Below are 18576 nucleotides of genomic sequence, written 5' to 3'. Positions count from 1 at the left end.
GATCCCATTTTGCAGTGTCATTTTACATGCTTGCAGTTATTTCCCAAGGACGTTAGTAATTGGTGCCAGTCATAGGGGTTCATGTCATTCATCAGTTTATCGCAGAGTCTAGCACAGTCTGCACATAGTACCTAGATACGTACTACGAAAGGTGGGGGGGGGGGGGCGGGGGGGGGAGGGAAGAATGGCGGGGAGTGTGGAGGAAGGAAGGAAGGGAGCAAATACGACAGCATTCTGGTTGCTTTATTGCCATTCCTATGCAGTTAATTCACAGTGGAACTAGAAGTTGGATCAGTGGACTGAAGCACAACTCGTTTTTATTGTTAAGTTGAATTCTGTACATGAAGCCCCTCTCTCTCTTTTCCACCCCAACTTTTGAAGGTGTGCCGCGACATCACCGGGGCGAAATCTGGAAATTCCTAGCAGAGCAATACCACCTAAAACACCCGTTTCCCAGTAAACAGCAGCCAAAGGACACGCCATACAAAGAGCTCTTAAAGCAGCTCACCTCCCACCAGCACGCCATTCTCATCGATCTCGGTAAGCCTGCAGTCGATTTGACATGAAAATGGAAGTTTCACTCACTTGAAAAGTCTGAAGACACTGTCCGAGTTATTTAGTGCTCGGCCTGGAGGTTTAGCAACCAGAATTTGCTGCTGAGACTTTCGATTAACAAAGCCCTGGAGTCATCACAAATGTCTTCTCAGGTCTATAAAGAAACCTCCGTCTGCGCCGGGTGGCTTGTTACCTCTGCTCAGCATGGAGGGTGGCTGGCGTGGAGGCGCCAGTTCTGACCACGGTTCAGTTCAGTGACTCAGATATTGATAGGAGGTTTTGCAGTCAACCCAAGGAACATCCTGGAAACACAGGTGTCAGAGCTGAGGCTGCGTTTAATTACAGGAGCCACTCCCTAGTCTTTACGGTTTACAAACAGGATTTATTAGAAAAATTGGAGAAACGAGCTTGTGAGTGCACCCTGGGTGATTTTATTCTGGGAACGGGGAGGCACCTCGTCTCTCGAGCAGTTTTAAAAACGCTAAGGTGGAAACGGTGTCTTGGGTACCTTTGCAGTTGCCACAGTGGAGAACTTGTGGAGGCAGGCTGTAGCCATGGTGACAGAAGGCCTTCTGTCTTGTCAGCAGCCCCAGGTGGGGACATCCTTTCCTGCCTGCTCCGCCCCAGCGGCCCCCGTCTCTGGCTCTGCTGACAGCAGGGCTCCTGGGCAACCCCGTGGGCTCCCGGCCCTGCCGCTTCTAGGGCACATGGTCCTGCTTCCAGAACATCCACCCTGGCTGCCGCCACCCCGGGGCTCCCCAGTCCGTGTTCTGGGCCCACCGGGTTCCTCCCAGCCGTGTGAGGTGCGAGCCGGATCAGGCAGTACCGAGGCTTTTCTGTCCAGCCACACAGCACTTCGTTAGGGTAGATTTCGTAAATGTCCCTCTTCAGGTCTAAGTTGAAATGTCATCTCTGAGAAGCTGTCCCTGATATAGCCTCTTCTCCCACCTTCGGGTTGGGTTAGGTGCCTCTGCTAAGCCTTGTCCCACCCTCTACACTCCCCTCAGCGTACTTATCACATTTACCATTATGACAATTATCATTAGTGTTTAAAGCTAGTACTTAACTTTACCTTGGACCAAATTTTGGGTGGAGTTACTTAAAATCTTTTCTTTAATCCTCACAACACAATCAGGGAGGTGTTGTTCTATCCTTGTTTGGAGCTGAGAATATTGAAATACAGAGAGGTTAAGTCACTTGTCCAAAGTAACACGGCTGGTGTGCCACTGAACAGTGTGACTCTAGGCCTGTGCTTGTAACCCCCCCCTCCACTGTCCCTTAGTTATGTGGCAGTGCCTTTTTATTGCCTTTCTCCCCAGTAGGATGCAGCCCTCCCTCTGTGGGCTGGACTGGGGCCATTTGCCATTGTACCCTAGCTCCTAGGACAGAACCTGTCACATAGTAGATGCTTACTAAATCTCTTGATGTTGACTGTGAGGCCCCGCAATGGCATCCCAGTCTCACGTGACCCTCACGGCAGCCTTGGAAAACTGGCCCTGTATCCTCTTTAAGAAATGAGAAAAGTCTCTGAAGCGCAGCGAGGTCAGGTGTTGACCGTGGTCGCACAGCTGAGTGCCAGGACCTAAACCCCCTCCGGCTCTGTGCTGCAGTAGGCCCCTCCATCCCTGAGGCCCTCTGCCCAGGAGCCCCATGCGTTCCTAGGAGATGGCTGGCTGGGTGCAGGGTGATGCTGACAGGCCGTGATTGCGCCTTGGGGACAGTGAAAATGTGAGGCCTGGGGCTGGAGCCCATTTGGCCCGCTGACCCTACGGAAGCAGTTTTGTGAATTGGCAGTAGTAGTGTTTGCTCATGTGGTGAGTAACAGAAAAAGTGACACGTTCCTATCATGTGAAATGAAGAAAAAAATAAATTTCGGGTAGGAGGTTGAAAGGGAGGAAGGAGCACACGTGGTCTCTGCCGCCACCCGGGATGGGAGGAGGAGGTGGGGACGATGTTTCCTCCTAACTCCTCTCTTCTCTCAGTTTTCTTTCAGTAAATATTCCTCATTGTTCCACACGCAGGACTGGGCCTCTGCCTCCCGTAGCTCAGATGCAGTTACTCTTCTGCAGAGGGAGGAAAAGGCCACGTCAGCAGCACGATGGGCTCGGGCGGGGCTGTCCCCCGGGGACCTGTGTTTGCGCAGCCACCTTCAGGCACCGCCCTGCCCAGGGGCCAGCGGCTGCCACTCCTCTAGTTGGCCTGGAGTCTGCAAGAGGCGAGATTCGGCCTTTCCTCCTTCCCAGGCGGGGCCAGGCTGCACTCACGTCCTCTCTGTCCCTGCCTGTCTCCCACCCTCACCCTCTGCAACCCCGAAGGCCAGCTGCAGCCCCACGCCACACCCCGGCTGCGCCAGCCTTGTCTCTCCACCTCACTTCTTTCCCAGTCATGGACCCCAGTTCGGTTGCCTTCTCAGTGCCCTCCCAAGGTCCCAAAGAAGCTCTGTTTCCAGCAGTGCGTTTCCCAGGTGACATCTGTGCATCTCTGCAGGCTTCCTCCAGGGCCAGCCTTCCCTCCCCCCTTGAACTGGGAGAGCCGAATATTGGCCCAGGTCCAGCGGTGGACCAGGTGCCCTGCCTGCCAGGCTCTGGCTCTGCTGGGTTCACGGAGGCCTCGCCTAGAAGTTCCTCCAAACTTTGCCCGTTGCTTCCCCCTCACCTCTCACCGAGGTGGTATTTGCCAAGCCAGTTGTTTTGTCTGCACTTTTTAATTTAGTCTACAGTGTGACTCACTCAAGGCCCAGCAGAGGTGTGTAGGGCAGAGCAAAGACAAATCATGTTTCAGTTTTTCTTAAAAAAGTGACATCCGTATCCTGGCCAGAAGAACAGAGTGCTTATTGGTTGGAGGTATTTGGGGTTTGCAAGGATTTTTGTTTTCCTGGCTTTTCCTTTACTTTTCTGAAATTAGCTGTTAATCTAATCAGGTTTGTAATATGTTTTCCTCCAAGGAGTGAGAATAATAGACTTTGTAGTTGGGCAGTGTTTTACAGTTGTGAGCCATATTCTCTAGCTTTGCTGGATTTCAGCTTTACACGGTCCTGTATGAACTTGGACACATTATTTCCACTTCGGAGGTGATGTGGTTTGCCCAAGTTACAGGCCACTACTCAGTGGCAGAAAGTTCTAGAACCTTGCTCTTCTTAGTCTCTGAATATCATGTTCCCTCTAGGACACACTGTATGGCTTTTCTGTGTCTTGGCTTTGTCCACTGCAGACCAACACAGCCTTCCCCTCCTCTGGTTAGGTGGAGAAATGCTGTCAGAGCTGGCCCCATTGAGCCAGGAGGAGACAGTGTACCTGATGACACTTAGCAAGTCATGCTGGGGCCTTAGTTCCGGAACCTGCCCCACCCTCTAGGCGTGGTTCCAGCACATCCATTTGTGCTGCCCTCAGGTAATGGTAACTTTTCTCTTCTCCGGCTCTCCATCCGGGGTGGACAGTCTGTATTGCCCAGTATCCTGCCTTCTGGCTGTGCCTCCCATCTGGTCGTGGCCGCACGAAAGGCCATGGGGGAAGGGACACTGAGCAGGGAGCTAGAGACCCCCTTCGGGCTTCAGGTCACCCTCCACCCTGTCAGCTGCTGCTCTCCTGGGTATCCCGTTGTCAGTGCCTCCCCTGGGACGCTGTCCAGCCTCTCCCACGATAGGCAGGTTGGCCGGGACACTGGAACAGGTCCAGAAATGGAGGGACACCATTGAATCAGAGAGCAGACTTAGAAGCTGCTCCCTATGGCTTTCCAGCAGTGGGTGACTTGTGCATGGGGCGCATAGGAAGGTTTGTTGCGGGGAGAGGTAGAGTAGCGAGAGAGAAATGAACACAGGACAAGAAATCAGGCAAAGACTATTGCTGCCCTCCTAAGTCAAGTTCAGGTAAACTGATCTGGATTGATCCAGTGCTTTCTCACGGGGCTGAGGAAGAACACACAAACGTATCCTCCTCCCTTTGCTGAGAGCACATAATTAAGGTGAATGTTCCCCTCGTGGCCTCCATGCACTTCTGCCTCTGCTGATCCAGACAAGGCCATACTTCTCACCTGGGTCCAGGCGTGGCCCCGGCTGAGCACCTCTTTAATCAGGCATTTTTCTGCTCCCTAGAAACACACTTCCCCATCAGTCACATTCCAGAAGGAGAGGGGGAGGTGGGATTTGACAGGTATCCACCACACACGCCTCCTGGACAGAAGAAGTCTTTTTTTAAACTTTGTCTGAGTACCAGCTTTTTGTGAAAATCGCGATGTCGAGAGCGTTTTATTTTAACCTCTTGCTGAGAGGTCATTGTTTTGTATAAAAGAAAACACCTACTGCTCCCCACTGTGTTTCAAAGCACTGCCTATGGTTTAAAAGAAGAGAAATGTGCGTGTGGTGTGAAGCACCTGCAGGGAAACGAGCAGTCTGGGCAGAGCTGATCGGGGCGTGTGCTGGAGTGGGGTTGGGTAGAGAACCACAGCTGACCGCTCCTCTGGACACTAGACTCCTGTTTAGAGGATAGGCACTCTTCTTCCTGTTTTAGATGGAAGTCCAGGTATCTGCAGGCCCGAAGGCGGTTAGGTGGTATTTTCACCTGAAAGCATGATTAATTGCTGAGTTTTTAATTGCAAGCATTATTCCAAGGACAACCAGCTGACCTTGTTTATAGAGCTGATTGATGATGTGATCCCACTTGGAAAGATCTGTCGCTTTAACCTAAAGCACATCAGATTTCTGGTTCAGTAGGCTTTCTTTTTTTCAAAATACAACAAATGTGTTTTGTTTTCACAGGGCGAACCTTTCCAACACATCCATACTTCTCTGCTCAGCTAGGAGCGGGGCAGCTGTCACTTTACAACATTTTGAAGGCCTACTCGCTTCTAGACCAGGAAGTAGGCTATTGCCAAGGTCTCAGCTTTGTAGCAGGCATTCTGCTGCTTCATATGGGCGAAGAAGAGGCATTCAACATGCTCAAGTTTCTGATGTTTGACATGGGTCTGCGGAAACAGTATCGGCCAGACATGATTATTTTACAGGTAGAGAGCGTTCCTTAAGTCTTTGATAAAGATGAACTCTAAAATGTTTATGATCCCTTTCCAGGTATATCTCAGGAACCGTCCCACCATCAGTTAACACTGTAACATCTGTCACTGCTGAGAACTTACTCTGTGCTAGGCCTTACACCAAATGTTGCATGTGCACTTACCTCCTCAAACTTCAGGAAGACATTGTTGATCAGCTCAATTTAGAGATGGGAAAGCTAAGGCTCAGAGAGGTTATGTAATTTGAGCAGGTCACACAGCTAGCAGGTGGCAGAGCTGGGATTTAAACCTAGGCCTGTCTGACTCCGGAGCGCCCTCCCTTTTACCCTTTGTCAAACCACCTTCAGGTGGTCTGATTCCTACCTCCCAGTGTATTTGCTCCTTCCTCTGCCGGGGATCCCATCCCTACCCCTCGACCCCTGCCATCCCATGTCCAGCTCAGATATCACCTGTTCATGCAGGTGCCGTGTCCCCCCCTCTTCCACCCACCCTGGCTCGCTGTGTCACGTGATCCTGTCTCATTCCTTTTGCATAACACACTTACTGCCTGAAATTATCTTGTTTCCTTATTTATTTACTTGTTTATTTTCTGGCTCTCCTTAGCGTATATCATGAGAGGGCAGGGGTCTTACCTGTCTTGGGGCTGAGTCCCTAGTTCCTAGGCTAGTGCCTGGGATGAAGTGGGTACCTCGTCCGTATTTGTTGAATGAATGAGTGACAGGTGGCAGGTCATGTCAGAAGAAAACCCCGTACAACAGTGTGTTCCATTGCTGCTACCACCGCCTTTCAGAGGTGGGGAGAACTCTGGATCCTGCTTTGAGGATATTCCTAAATGTTGGAATATGTGTTTACGTGTTTGTTTACCAGCAAGATACTCTGATTTCAGAGCCTTAGAAAGTGTACGTTAGAGCCAAGGACTCTTCCAGAGCATTGAACAACATGGCTAGAAATCCTTTCACCTCCACCTGTGTGTGTGGACCGCGTGAACATAAATCCCATAGAAGGAAGCCATCCCGTTCACTAGGAGATTTGGGCCTACATAACACGTGCCACACATGCTGTCAGGTTCTTCCTACATAACCCCGTTAGCGTATTTAATGTAGGTGCGCCTGCCATCGAAGAGAGTGGAATTTTTCAGATTTGTATAGTATAGTATACAGCAGTATATACTGATACAGTATATTACACAAGTCGTGTGTAGTATAGTATACACACGGCTGTGTTTGGGCTGGTGGCCTAGAGATTAGATTTCTTTTTGATACGAAAGAGCCACAGCTGGTACCTGAGAGAACTATGTTGTCTGGCCTCCCGGAAACAGTTTTTCCGTTATGGGCAGTACATATCCGGCTGTAGCGCCCTCTCCAGGTCACTGTTCCTCTGGGGTCGGGCCAGGGACTGCTCAGTCGGGGCTGGCTCTAGGCCAGCTGTGAGCCCCGGGACCCTCATGGGCTTCCTGCCAGGGCCGCATCACTCTGAGGGAGCCCCCTGAGCTCACGTCCAGCCCAGTTGGAAAAGGTTTCTCCATCTCGAGATAAACGCTTGTCAGCTTATTTTAACTTTCCTGTGTTGTAAACCTGAAGAAGTCACACTTGTCCTGCCTCTTGAGTGGTTTGGGGGGCGTTCACCGGGAACTTAAGGAACAGATACAGTAGCATCCTTCTGCAGAATCTGTGCTCTCACTTCGCTGTTGGCGAGAGGCTGCCTTTTTACTTCAGATTCCCCTGGCTTTGGGTTTTGCTAAGAATGTGCGTTTACGAAATGCTGCCTCAGGATAGATGCGTAGCTTCTCCCAGCCAAGGAGTGCGAGGGAACAGTAAGAAGAAAGGCCGTGGCCGGAGGAGCCCCGCCGTGAGCGCCACGGGCCCAGCCCAGCCCCTTCCTGGCCACAGCAGCCCGAGCGAGCACTCGCTGGATGACGGAGGGCGAGAGCAGGGGCGTCTCAGGAGCCATGAAGAGAGTTCCGTGGTCCTTCCGCCTCCGAGTGGGGTGGATGCTGATCTCCCACGGTGACTCTGTGTGCGTGTCCCTGCAGATCCAGATGTACCAGCTCTCGAGGCTGCTCCACGACTACCACCGAGACCTGTACAATCACCTGGAGGAGCACGAGATCGGCCCCAGCCTCTACGCCGCGCCCTGGTTCCTCACAGTGTTCGCCTCGCAGTTCCCCCTGGGGTTCGTAGCCAGAGTCTTTGGTGAGTGTGTGTGAGTCTGTTCGCCAGGACCCGCGTCCTCGAGTTAGAGGGGAACCGTGTGTCGTCGCTCCGTGGTGACTCTTCTCATTTTTATACCTGGGTCTTCTGCAGAAAACAGGGTGGTATTTGTCATTCTCAGTTTAGTGAGTGAGGATCAGGCTTCGGGAGTTTCAGGACCTGCTTAACTTCTGATGGTCAGGGCCTCCCCTCGATGCCTTCTTGTGGGCTTAGATCCGCTTCCCTCCCCCAGGCTCCCCCTGGAGCAGACTTGCTGCCGGCTGAGCCGAGGAGCCTGGCGCGGGGCCCAGAGATGTTTCTCCCGAGCCGTCTCCCTCGACCTCCGTGGCCCAGGCCTTGCTCGCTGAGCTCCCTAAGACTTCTCCCCCGGGAGTCCCGGGCCACTGCTCTTTCTGGGTCTCGCCTGCATCTTCTCCTCTCGCCCTGCTTCCCCTACCTGTGGCTCTTCGCTTCCTCTGCCGGCGTGCTCTCAAAGGCACCTCTGTGTCGCCGACCCACGGTCCGTCCTCACGAGCCCCCCGCGTCATCTTCCCACTGCTGTGCCCCCGTAACTGAGGGTGGGTCACATTTCAAACCATCTCCCGTTTACTTGATTTACTTTTCGAGAAGATTGTCTCTGTCAGAGTTTTAAATGAATGTTCACGTGCAAAGTCTCAAAACTGCCTTGTCAATTAGACTTCAATTTTAAAAACTAAAAATTAAAGAAGTGTAAAAGGCTGCCTTGACCTGGCAGGGATAGGAGCCGAGTGACATGCTGTGAGCAGTCAGCTCTTGTACAGTGTGCTTCCCCTGCTTCGGGATGAACTAATAATTCTGACAATTCAGGTTCTTTTTATCTTTTTACTGTGGAGGAAGAGGTTATTAAAAAATTGATTGTCATCACATACCAAGTGGTTTTAAAGTACCATTTATGTTGAGTCACTTGATAGCTTAAAAACCTGTATTCTTATACTTCTTTAGATTCGTTTTTAGAATTAGAGACCATCTTAAAGGGATTGTTCACAAAAGAGAGAGTCGCTTTAGACAGCTTTGGGCAGACCACTTGTATATCTAGATTCTAGAAATCCTAAAATTTGCTTTTTTTAAAAAAATAAATTTATTCTAGGCTGCATTGGGTCTTTGCTGCTGTGCGCGGGCTTTCTCTAGCTGTGGTGAGCGGGGGTTACTCTTTGTTGTGGTGCGCGGGCTTCTCACTGCGGTGGCTTCTCTTGTTGCGGAGCACAGGGTCTAGGCGCGTGGGCTTCAGTAGTTGTGGCGTGCAGGCTCTAGAGCGCAGGCTCAGCAGTTGTGGTGCACGGGCTTAGTTGCTCCGTGGCATGTGGGATCTTCCCGGACCAGGGCCCGAACCCATGTCCCCTGCATCAGCAGGTGGATTCTCAACCACTACGCCACCTAGGAAGCCCGCCTAAAATTTGCTATTTAAGTGGGCAGTGAGTCGTCTTCTCTCCTCCTCTTCCCCCCACACCAAAGTACTAGATTTTTATTATCATTTACTTCTGTCCACAAGAACTTTTAAGGAATTTACCATTTGGCTTTACTAGGAGAATCTAGGTTCTTAAAATATTTACTACTCTCCCCATTTTTGCATAGCTACCTCCCCAAATTGATTTTTTTTTTTTTTTTTTTGCGATACGCGGGCCTCTCACTGTTGTGGCCTCTCCTGTTGCGGAGCACAGGCTCCAGACGCGCAGGCTCAGCGGCCATGGCTCATGGGTCCAGCCGCTCCGCGGCGTGTGGGATCTTCCCAGAGCGGGTCACGAACCCGCGTCCCCTGCATCGGCAGGCGGGCTCTCAACCACTGCGCCACCAGGGAAGCCCCCCAAATTGATTTTTATTTTCCGTCCCTAAAAAAAAGAAAATAAGCACTGAAAATAATTGATACTAAACACTCTTTCCCTGGTTAAACAAATCATTAGTGAGATTCATGAAGGTTTTATACCATAGTTTTTTTAAAAAGTCCTCAAAATTACCTGCTTAGTTTACCAAAAAAGAGTCACAGAAACTACAAGATGTTTAGCTGTAGGCTTCAGTCTTTCTTGCCAAACATTTCTGTGTTTCTTACTTTTCTTACTCTGGAAATGAAAAGAAAATCATTAGTCTGCCTCACTTTTTCTCCTGATTCTTTACTGTGTTTTTTTCGAAAGGGTAATGGAGAGCAGTGAAGATTGAAAGGGGGGAGGAGGGAGTGTTATTAGATGGTTTGAAAACAGCTCAAGCATTGAATTACACTGTTTGTGAAGAAAACTCTACAGAGGGGGCTGAGCAGGAAGGGCCGAAGGGTCAGCGCCGAGTGTCACTGCCCCGGCCGCAGGCACGGAAGCTGCTGCTGCCCAGAGTTCTGGGCTCTAGGGCCGTAAAGCTCTGGGGGAAGAGCTCTTTCCTCACTGCAGAAGTGGGTAAGAGGCATTAACAGCAATCAGACAGACAAAATCTGCTTTGGAAATGATAGCGCTTGTGTTGCAGAATATTCAGAACTCTCTGAAGCTCATCCTCATGACGTCGTAAGTAAAGCTGAAGCCAGTGAAAGCAGGGTCTTCTTCTCGATATTATGTAGTCAGAGGTGGGTCTCGATATTATGTAGTCAGAGGTGGGGGTTTCTTGTACATTATGCATAACGATGCCAGTCTCTGTGAGTCCTGGAGCCCACAGACCCCCGCTGCACTGGGTGGGTTCGTGTCTAGCTGGCTAAGGGCTCAGGGCTCCTGAGATTATAGGCAGGAAGTGGGGACTCAAGACAGCACTGTGTTGTGAGGTCATTCCATCTATCAGTAGTTAAAAGTGAACCATTTTATTGGTAAGGTCCATAGAAAAGATAGGTTTTTTTAAAAACCATTTCTGTATTTAGCATCGGTGACTTAGCTCCGCATTGGTGGGTAGCTTCGTTTTAAATCCCAAAGCCTGCCGTTCATACATATACTGTAGGCTTTTTTGGCCTGGGGTCCATTTCATTACAGGCCCTTAGGCCTGGATCAAACCTAAAAACAGGTGGACTTCTGTTAACTATTCACTATTTTATATGTAAGTAACGCAGTCAGTATAGCTCATATATAGATTAATAGCTTACCTCGAACTAAGTATACGCTACTTGGAGGACAGCTGCCAGTGATGCCCGTGCCTCGACCTTTACATGGTAATTAACCACCCTCTTCTGGATGTCAGGTGTCACATAGTGTAAAATCGCCGCCTCCTGTAGTTTTCCGGTCTGGGTGTAGAGGGGTCCTGGGAGAGATGCTTGTTCTGTTCACCTCCTGATGTCTGCCTTTGGGGGAAGAAAGTCTGAAAAATAGGACCTGCCTTGCTCCTGCTGGAGGTGGTGGCTGTGCTGTTATTAGGCTCCTGACGTTTTCTATAGGAGGTGCTGCCAAGTAGCTGAGAGAGGAGGTAGAATCTAAAGATCAGGGTTTGGCCAAACACAGAAGCCACCTGTAATGTGGGGAGGGGTTCCGAGAGGCTTCAGGACTAAACTGGCCTGGGGAAACAAGACTGTTTGGGTGGCCAGGGAAAAGGGCTCTTCCGGGTAACGCGATACAGCGGTAATGAAGTGAGTCTTTGCCCAGTCTGCGCTGTCATCCTACCACAAGGCTGTCAGCATCCTTCATCTCTCTCCTGCCTGTTCCTGGTGAAATGTGGGGATATCACAGCTGGAGGACCGCAGCCTCCCAGAGAAAGTTCAGGAGAGGGCTGGCCCGCCACAGAGACAAATGTAGCTGGAAAAGGGATGTAGGCTAAGTTCACCTCCTGGCCGTGTGCTTTGCCTTGGTCATTTCCCCCCATAGGAAAATGGGGCACTTCTAATGTCGTGGGGAGTTTCAGGTAGAGTTCCCATACACGTTACCATGATAGCAGGGTTGCCGAAGTGTCTTCAAAGCAAAGTAGTTATTTGGGGCGTTCTCAGCAAACAATTTGCAAAGTGGTGGAGTCAGCTGAATTTAAGGTTCCCTCTACTGGCTGCCTGATGAACCCCTTTGCCTGTTTCTAGGTGGGCTTAAAAAAGGAGAGAAGGAAAGTCGGCCACAGCATTGTGAGCTGGGCTCCTGCCGCGCTGCTGAAAGACTTAGCAGCTCACTTCCTTGTGCAGTGATTTTCAAATGAGGGAAGTCAACTCACTTTTCCAAGGAGACTATTGTTTAAAATAAATTTTTTTAATTCTAGTATGTAAATGTATAGGGATTGGGAAATGGGCAAAAAAGACAGTAATTGGGTTGGGGCAGTGGGTTTATAGGTAACCTTTTTCTTTACTATTATTTAAAAATTACTTAATTTTTAAAACTTGCAGAGGGAGAAAAAGGTGTGCTAATTGTCTCTGAGGGATACAGATGCTGCCCCTAAGTGTAGTCAGATAAATGTAGGAGCCCCTTCTTCTCAGCAAAGCTTTGAGGGGTCCTTCCTTCAATCCTTCAGACACATTCCTCAATCATGTCCCGAAAGGCAGTCCTTATTTGAAGCCTCCTTAGTCTAACAGAAGCTTCTGGGGCTGAGCTCTCCCAGCCTCACTCGTGCAGACCACTGGCCGGCTTGTCGTCAGAAGGATGGGCACCTGGGGCGGGCCTCCAGGAGTGCTGGTGAGTCAGGCATCTTGCCGCTGGCAGCATTCACAGGAGCGTCTGCTGCTGGGAATCAGCATGGTCTTGTCAGTGGCTCTTAAAAGGTGGCTTTTCTCCATCTAAAGTTAACTAGCCCTTCCTTGCAAGGCTCAGACCCATAACCGGGGTCTCACTGGCATCATCTCCCAACCAAGGAATACGCTGACCTACTCAGGAACGAGGAAGAGAAGGCCTTCTGTGCCCCTGGTGTGTGCTCGCTGGTAAAGGTAGAATGGCCTGGTCCCATGACCGGGGCTCCTGCCTTACCTACTCTTGCGGGCTCCTGCACACGCTGTGTGCTTTCACACCTCTGCATTTCCACCTTCTTTTTCCTTCTGCGCAGAGTATTACTCCCTGACTTCTTGACTGGGGAGTTTCTGTTGGTTCTTTAAGGCTGCGTTCGGCAGCCACCTTTCCTTGGGGCATTTTCTTCCCTTTTGTATTCTGTTTTGTTTTGGTTTTAAGATAACCAAAAAAGAGTTAAAGAAAAAAACCACCTCTCCAGGTTTCCCTTTGTTTTCTTCCTACAGTTTGGAAAAGTTCAGAATCACAGGAAGCACTCTACTAGTCAGTGGATTTGTTATAAAAACCAAGATCCTAAAGGAAGAAAACTTGGAAGACCGTTGTTAATCTTAAGACTGCTGATGTGGATTGTGTATTAGATTGTGCTCATAAAAGTTCCCCAGTTGTTATTTATTTTAGCTGGCTTAGCTGTGGGACTATATCTAAATTTAAGGTACTTGCCCCAGAGACTGAAGATTCTGAGCTATATAGCACGTCATGGGTCTGGTAGTGCAGTCCACTCCCCAGGATCCCTGCAAAGAGTGCCTTGACATTGATTCTGATAGATGCCATCAGTTTTTATTCAGCTATAAATGTTCATATATTGAAAGGAAGTCTTATTGTCTAAACCAAAGAAACTTCAAATTTACTTTGTTTTTGGAAATGTCATTTCTGTTTAAAAATATGTCTTAGTTATAGCGCAATCTTATTTTATTTTATTTGAAAATATTTTTTTTTTGCCTGCGTTGGGTCTTCATTGCTGCGCAAGGGCTTTTCTCTAGTTGCGGAGAGTGGGGGCTACTCTTCGTTGCGGTGCACGGACTTCTCACTGCGGTGCCTTCTCTTGTTGTGGAGCACGGGCTCTAGGCGCGCGGGCATCAGTAGTTGTGGCTTGTGGGCTCTAGAGCGCAGGCTCAGTAGCTGTGGCACACGGGCTTAGTTGCTCTGTGGCATGTGGGATCTTCCCGGACCAGGGCTCGAACCCGTGTCGCCTGCATTGGCAGGCGGATTCTTAACCACTGCACCACCAGGGAAGCCCCTGTAGCGCAATTTTAGATCTTTATGTTTTCTGTAGTGGTGAATTGCATGGGTAGACTGCATATTTTTTAAATCAGACATTTCACAGGACTATTCTTCCATAGCACTGCCTCGATACATGTACTCCTCCCCCTAAGAAGTTCAGATTTCAAAGATGTGATCTGTTCTCCAGTTTATCTTACCAGCCCCTACAGAGGAGGCAGCATCTGTCCTTTTCAGTTGCGTGGAGCTGCCCTGAACCAGGAGCAGTGTGAAGTTGAGGGAGCAGTGTGGCCCTGGGCTCTCTGGGGGCAGCTGCCTGCAGGGCTGCACCCAGCCGGGTGCCAGGTCTGCTCACGTGATGGTCTCGCAGCATCTCCGGGGCTGACCCAGCCAGCCGGTGCTTGGATGTCTCCCTTATGCCATCCACAAACCACCCTGGGACACGTCCAGCCTGAGCTCAGTGGCTTGTTTCTTAATGGCTTTCACTTCTCATCCCCCTAAACCACCCAGAGAGGCACAGGCTGGGAATTCTCCCTCTCACCTGCTTCTGTCCTCCTTGACCTGATGGAAAGTACAGCTTCTTTGTCCCTTCCATTCTCCTGCAGCACCCCCAGAAAAAAAAAGAGAATATTGACAGTTGCCTCTAATTAGATTTACGCTCCCATCTTTTAAAATTACATTTCTTCTTACATTATTATTCCAGTTGTTAGGTAACTTTCCCAAATTTAGTCACCCAACATTTAGTTATTAGGGCTGTGCTTGAGCCCCAGGACATTGGAGTCTCTTTCTGAATGGCTTCAACTCTGGGGAAGGTGGAGCCAGGGCTGGGCTGGGCCGGGCCGGGCCGGGCCGGGCCGGGCTGGGCCGGGCTGGGCTGGGCTGGGCTGGGCTGGGGGCCCACTTGCCCTCCCTCTCCCTGTGCACCGTAGGTGTGGGGATTGTTAACATTCACCAACCATTCTAAGGGAAAAAATGGCAAGAACTAGAAAATAACCCTGATAGAGTTCTTTGAATTCTTCAGAGGGAAAAAATTTTTTATTCCATTATTATGCTAAAATTCAGTATACTTGTTAAGTGTTTAATAATGTACTTTTGCAATGGTGCAGGCTTTTTACAGTTTTTAGAGATCTTTTAATTCAACCCCTTATTTCAAAGCAGAGGAAACAGAGGCATTTTCTTCACTTACAACAGCAGAAATTAGGATAGACTATTTATACACATCTTTGTTTTACTCATAAAAATATATGTTTTAGTAATAACTCCTTTGAAATCCAGAGAATTCCTGAAAATGTAGACTAATGAAAAGTTTTCTTTTTCACAGTTTCAACTTTGGAGGTATGTTTGAATTTAATATATTTTTGGAGTGAAAAACAGATTTATCTGAACCTGTAATTAGCAGTAATATACTAAATTAGCAGTAATTTAGTATATATAATATATGTATATTTACATATATATTTACATATTTACTTGTTATTTGCTATATTGTCTTGACAGCCCTGTCTGAAATACCAGGATCTTATAATTTGGGGTTGCATTTCCCACAGTCCTGCTCTTCGATGTGTGTGAAGGGGAATGGAGTGCCATTTCATCAGAATCTGGTCCGGCTTAACTTTCTGCTTTTCTGTGTTTTCCCAGATATGATCTTTCTTCAGGGATCAGAGGTCATATTTAAAGTGGCTTTAAGTCTGTTGGGAAGCCATAAGCCCTTGATTCTGCAACATGAAAACCTAGAAACTATAGTTGACTTTATAAAAAGCATGCTACCCAACCTGGGCTTGGTGCAGATGGAAAAGACCATCAGTCAGGTATGGTTCAGTCCGGACCTTCCAAATGTGCCAGCGATTCTGGATATGCAGAAGCTGAATTTCCTTTTTTTTTTTTTTTTTGAGAAGGAGCTGTTTCCTACCACTTTGTGTCCTGAGCAGCAATGCTCAGCTCGTGGGAGGCACATCTCGAATGCCTGTTCCGTGATCAGATGTGTGTCTGTATGTGCTGAGAGTGTGTAGGTGTGATAACCAGCACAAACTATCGGTAGTTTCTTACAATTAAAAGGCGTTTGTCACCCTTCGGCGTTTGTTCTTCTGAAATACATACATTTTTATTCAACGTAGGCTTTTGTAAAATGAGTGCTTTGATTTTTGTGCTGAAATGGCATTAACTGGAATTTTCTAAAAATTTAACTTGTTGCTATGAAGTTGTGATAAAGAGTGTATATTCTGTAACTTTGTTCTGGAGAGCGTGTGTGTGTGTGTTTTATAGAGTTCAGTCCCGCATTCATCTGTGGTTCTAGTCCCTCTGATTTCTGTATGCAGTAGAACTGCACTGCATGTATCACCCTCTCAAATGTTAGGGGTTGAGGGTGAGGTGATCCTGGAATTGCAGCTCGACCAGTTGTTAGTGGCCTGGCTTAGGAGTGGGAGCAGATTTTGACTCTGTATCAGGAAGAATTTTCCAGTAATGATTGCTGACGATGCAGGACTCAGCTGCCTGGCGGGGGGTGAGGTCACCCTTGGAAGTGTCTGGAGGCTGGATGGCGAGTGCTGCAGCAGGTGCCCAATGCAGAGATCCCACAGACTCAGCAGTCGGGGCCTCTCATTAGCCTAGAACTTACCTCACCTGCGAATGTAATGAAAACATAGAGCAATTGGGTAAAAGCAAATAGTGAAATAAAGCCGTGATTTTTTTTTTTTTGCGGTACGCGGGCCTCTCACCGTTGTGGCCTTTCCCGTTGCGGAGCACAGGCTCCGGACGCGCAGGCTCAGCCGCCATGGCTCACGGGCCCAGCCGCTCCGCGGCATGTGGGATCTTCCCGGACCGGGGCACGAACCCTTGTCCCCTGCCTCGGCAGGCAGACTCTCAACCACTGCGCCACCAGGGAAGCCCAAAGCCGTGTTTTAAAAAATCCTTCTTCTGAGGGTTTCTGGTAGTCTGAGGGTGGTGGGTTGCACCCAGTTGCAGCAGTTTGTGGTTCATTTGCTGCGCCTCCTTAGGTGCTGAGCCCAGAAAAGGAGGCAAGTCTGGGCTGGAAGAGGGAGACGGTTTTGCCTGGGTGCCGCTTTGGGTCTCTGCACATTTCATTTGCCTACGTGAAGGAGCAGCTCTTTTCGTCTCTGCACTTCCTTCTTCAGTTAATTGAGAGGCTTTTACTTCCCTGGCGCCTTCCTCTCAGTGTGAACAGCTCTGGCTTGTTGACGCCCTGCTTTTTGCCAGGTTCTTTGTGACTCTGCATATGCACACATGGTTTCATTCAGTCATGACTGAATTCCTGAGAGGACAAGTGGTTTTAACCCACGAGCAACCTGGGGTTCAAAGTGGTTGATTAGCTGGCCCACAGTCATGCTACCGAGAAGTGGGAAAGTAGGGTTTCAGACTCAGGCCCTCTCACTTCAAACGCTTTCGCAGCTACTCAGCTCCACCAAGTGCCTGTGGGTGTCGTTTAATCAGAGGTTTTCTGTACTGTACCTGTGTATTAAGACTGAATTCTCCACCCTTTGATTCTTTACTTTCTGACATTTCCACGCATTTCCTCCCTTTTAGAGCTTTCATTGCACATACCTATGTTTTCTGGCTGCAGGGGAGAATGCAAGAGCCTTGGTTCCCTAAAGCCAAGTCTGTGCCCGTGAGCGCCCTGACCTGCCGCCTGGGGCCTGGCTAGAAGGCAGGCAGCCTCACCCATGTGGTTACCCTCTGGGTATGGAGCCCCAGAAAAAAAAAGACCCCTTTTCCTCCCCTCGTCTGTGCAGGATACCTACTGAGGGTGTGAAGGTGCTCTTTAATGTTGGGAGGATAGAAATGGACACAGTGTGGAGAGAGGACAGTTGTGTGTGTGCCTCAGTTGTTTGAGGCATCCGTTTTGAACTTGGCATGCTTTATTCCATTGGCTCCTTAACAACTCTGGGGCCCGGAGGGAGTAAACGCCCAGCACCCTGTACGAGGTGGCAGAGCCCAGAGTGTAACGTGCTCTGGGGCACCAGAGCCCATCCTGTGTAGAAAAGGAGCGTGTAACCAGTAACTGCAAGAGTGGTGGGAGCTCCAGTGGTGCTGTGCAGGGGCTGCAGGAGCGGGCTGTGCAGGGAGTGAGCAGTGAGTGGGGATTGGGGACCGGGGAGCTGAGGGAGTTGAGTTCAGCTGGGCCTTTTCTGCAGAGGGCCAGGGAGGAAGTGTTTCAGGCTTTGTGGACGTAAAGTCACGTGAGGTCAGCTCAGCCTCTGCAGCATGAAGGCCACCAGAGCCAGTATTTGTCAGAATGAAGCGGCTGTGTTGCAGTAAAGCTTTATTTGCAAAGCATGTGGCGGGACAGCCTTGGTCCACAGGCTGTAGTCAGCTAACCCCCCATTATAGTACATGCAAAGGCACGGGAGCAAGAGAGAAGTTCTAGGTGCCGGTTCAGCTTTCCCCGGGGTGGGGGGGCGGGAGGTGCGGGAATTGGAAGTAGGGACACAGCATCTGAATCTGAGGTCCAGTTTTTCAGCCTGCCGCCACAGGTCTCACTGGGAAACAAGACTCAATGCCAGGCAGCTCTCCGCCCTCCTTCCCTCCAATGTGTTCCATCTGGAACTTGACCTCTGCAGGCTGTCAAGCTTTCTGCCTGCTCGCTGCCCCCTCCCATCCCCTCCCTGCAGAGGGTGCTCTAGTCTCAAGTTCTACTCAGAGCAGGGAGGCCTGAGGGGCAGCGTGATTTCTCTGCAGCCTTGGAGAGCCCACAGGGTGGAAGTGACATTGCGTTCTTTGCGTGCTGCTGTCCTGTGTGTGGAAGGATGGAGCTGGGCTGGATCTCTGTGATAGCCAGGCTCCATTTCATTAAATACCGTCTCCGTGGAAGCCTCAGCTCGAGCCGCTGGGACACAGTCTGCATCCAGGGTAGGGAGAGTCCCCAAGGACAGGGCCCTGGAGCTCCCGCTCAGCGCAGCCAGGCTGGG

The 18576-nt window shown here is 49.8% G+C and overlaps 1 protein-coding gene across 9 annotated transcripts in view; it reads left to right on the top strand.

Moving 5' to 3' along the window:
- The window catches only part of TBC1D1 (TBC1 domain family member 1), a 231246-nt gene that overhangs the window by 203630 nt on the left and 9040 nt on the right, over window positions 1–18576 (top strand). For 8 of the 9 annotated variants that reach the window (XM_027103177.1, XM_027103180.1, XM_027103175.1 and 5 more), the window contains 4 exons: window positions 382–540; window positions 5309–5553; window positions 7592–7751; window positions 15293–15462. In XM_027103177.1, coding sequence (XP_026958978.1) covers window positions 382–540; window positions 5309–5553; window positions 7592–7751; window positions 15293–15462 — 734 coding nt within the window. The remainder of the gene's footprint in view (window positions 1–381; window positions 541–5308; window positions 5554–7591; window positions 7752–15292; window positions 15463–18576) is intronic. The other variant, XM_027103179.1, reaches the window with a different exon arrangement.

The sequence above is a fragment of the Aethalodelphis obliquidens genome, unplaced genomic scaffold (genome assembly GCF_003676395.1).
Source record: "Aethalodelphis obliquidens isolate GAN/ISIS:26980383/991018 unplaced genomic scaffold, ASM367639v1 scaffold6, whole genome shotgun sequence".
Classification (NCBI taxonomy): Eukaryota; Metazoa; Chordata; class Mammalia; order Artiodactyla; family Delphinidae; genus Aethalodelphis; species Aethalodelphis obliquidens.
The sequence above is the reverse complement of the archived record's forward strand: the minus strand, read 5'-3'. Positions and strand labels throughout refer to the sequence as shown.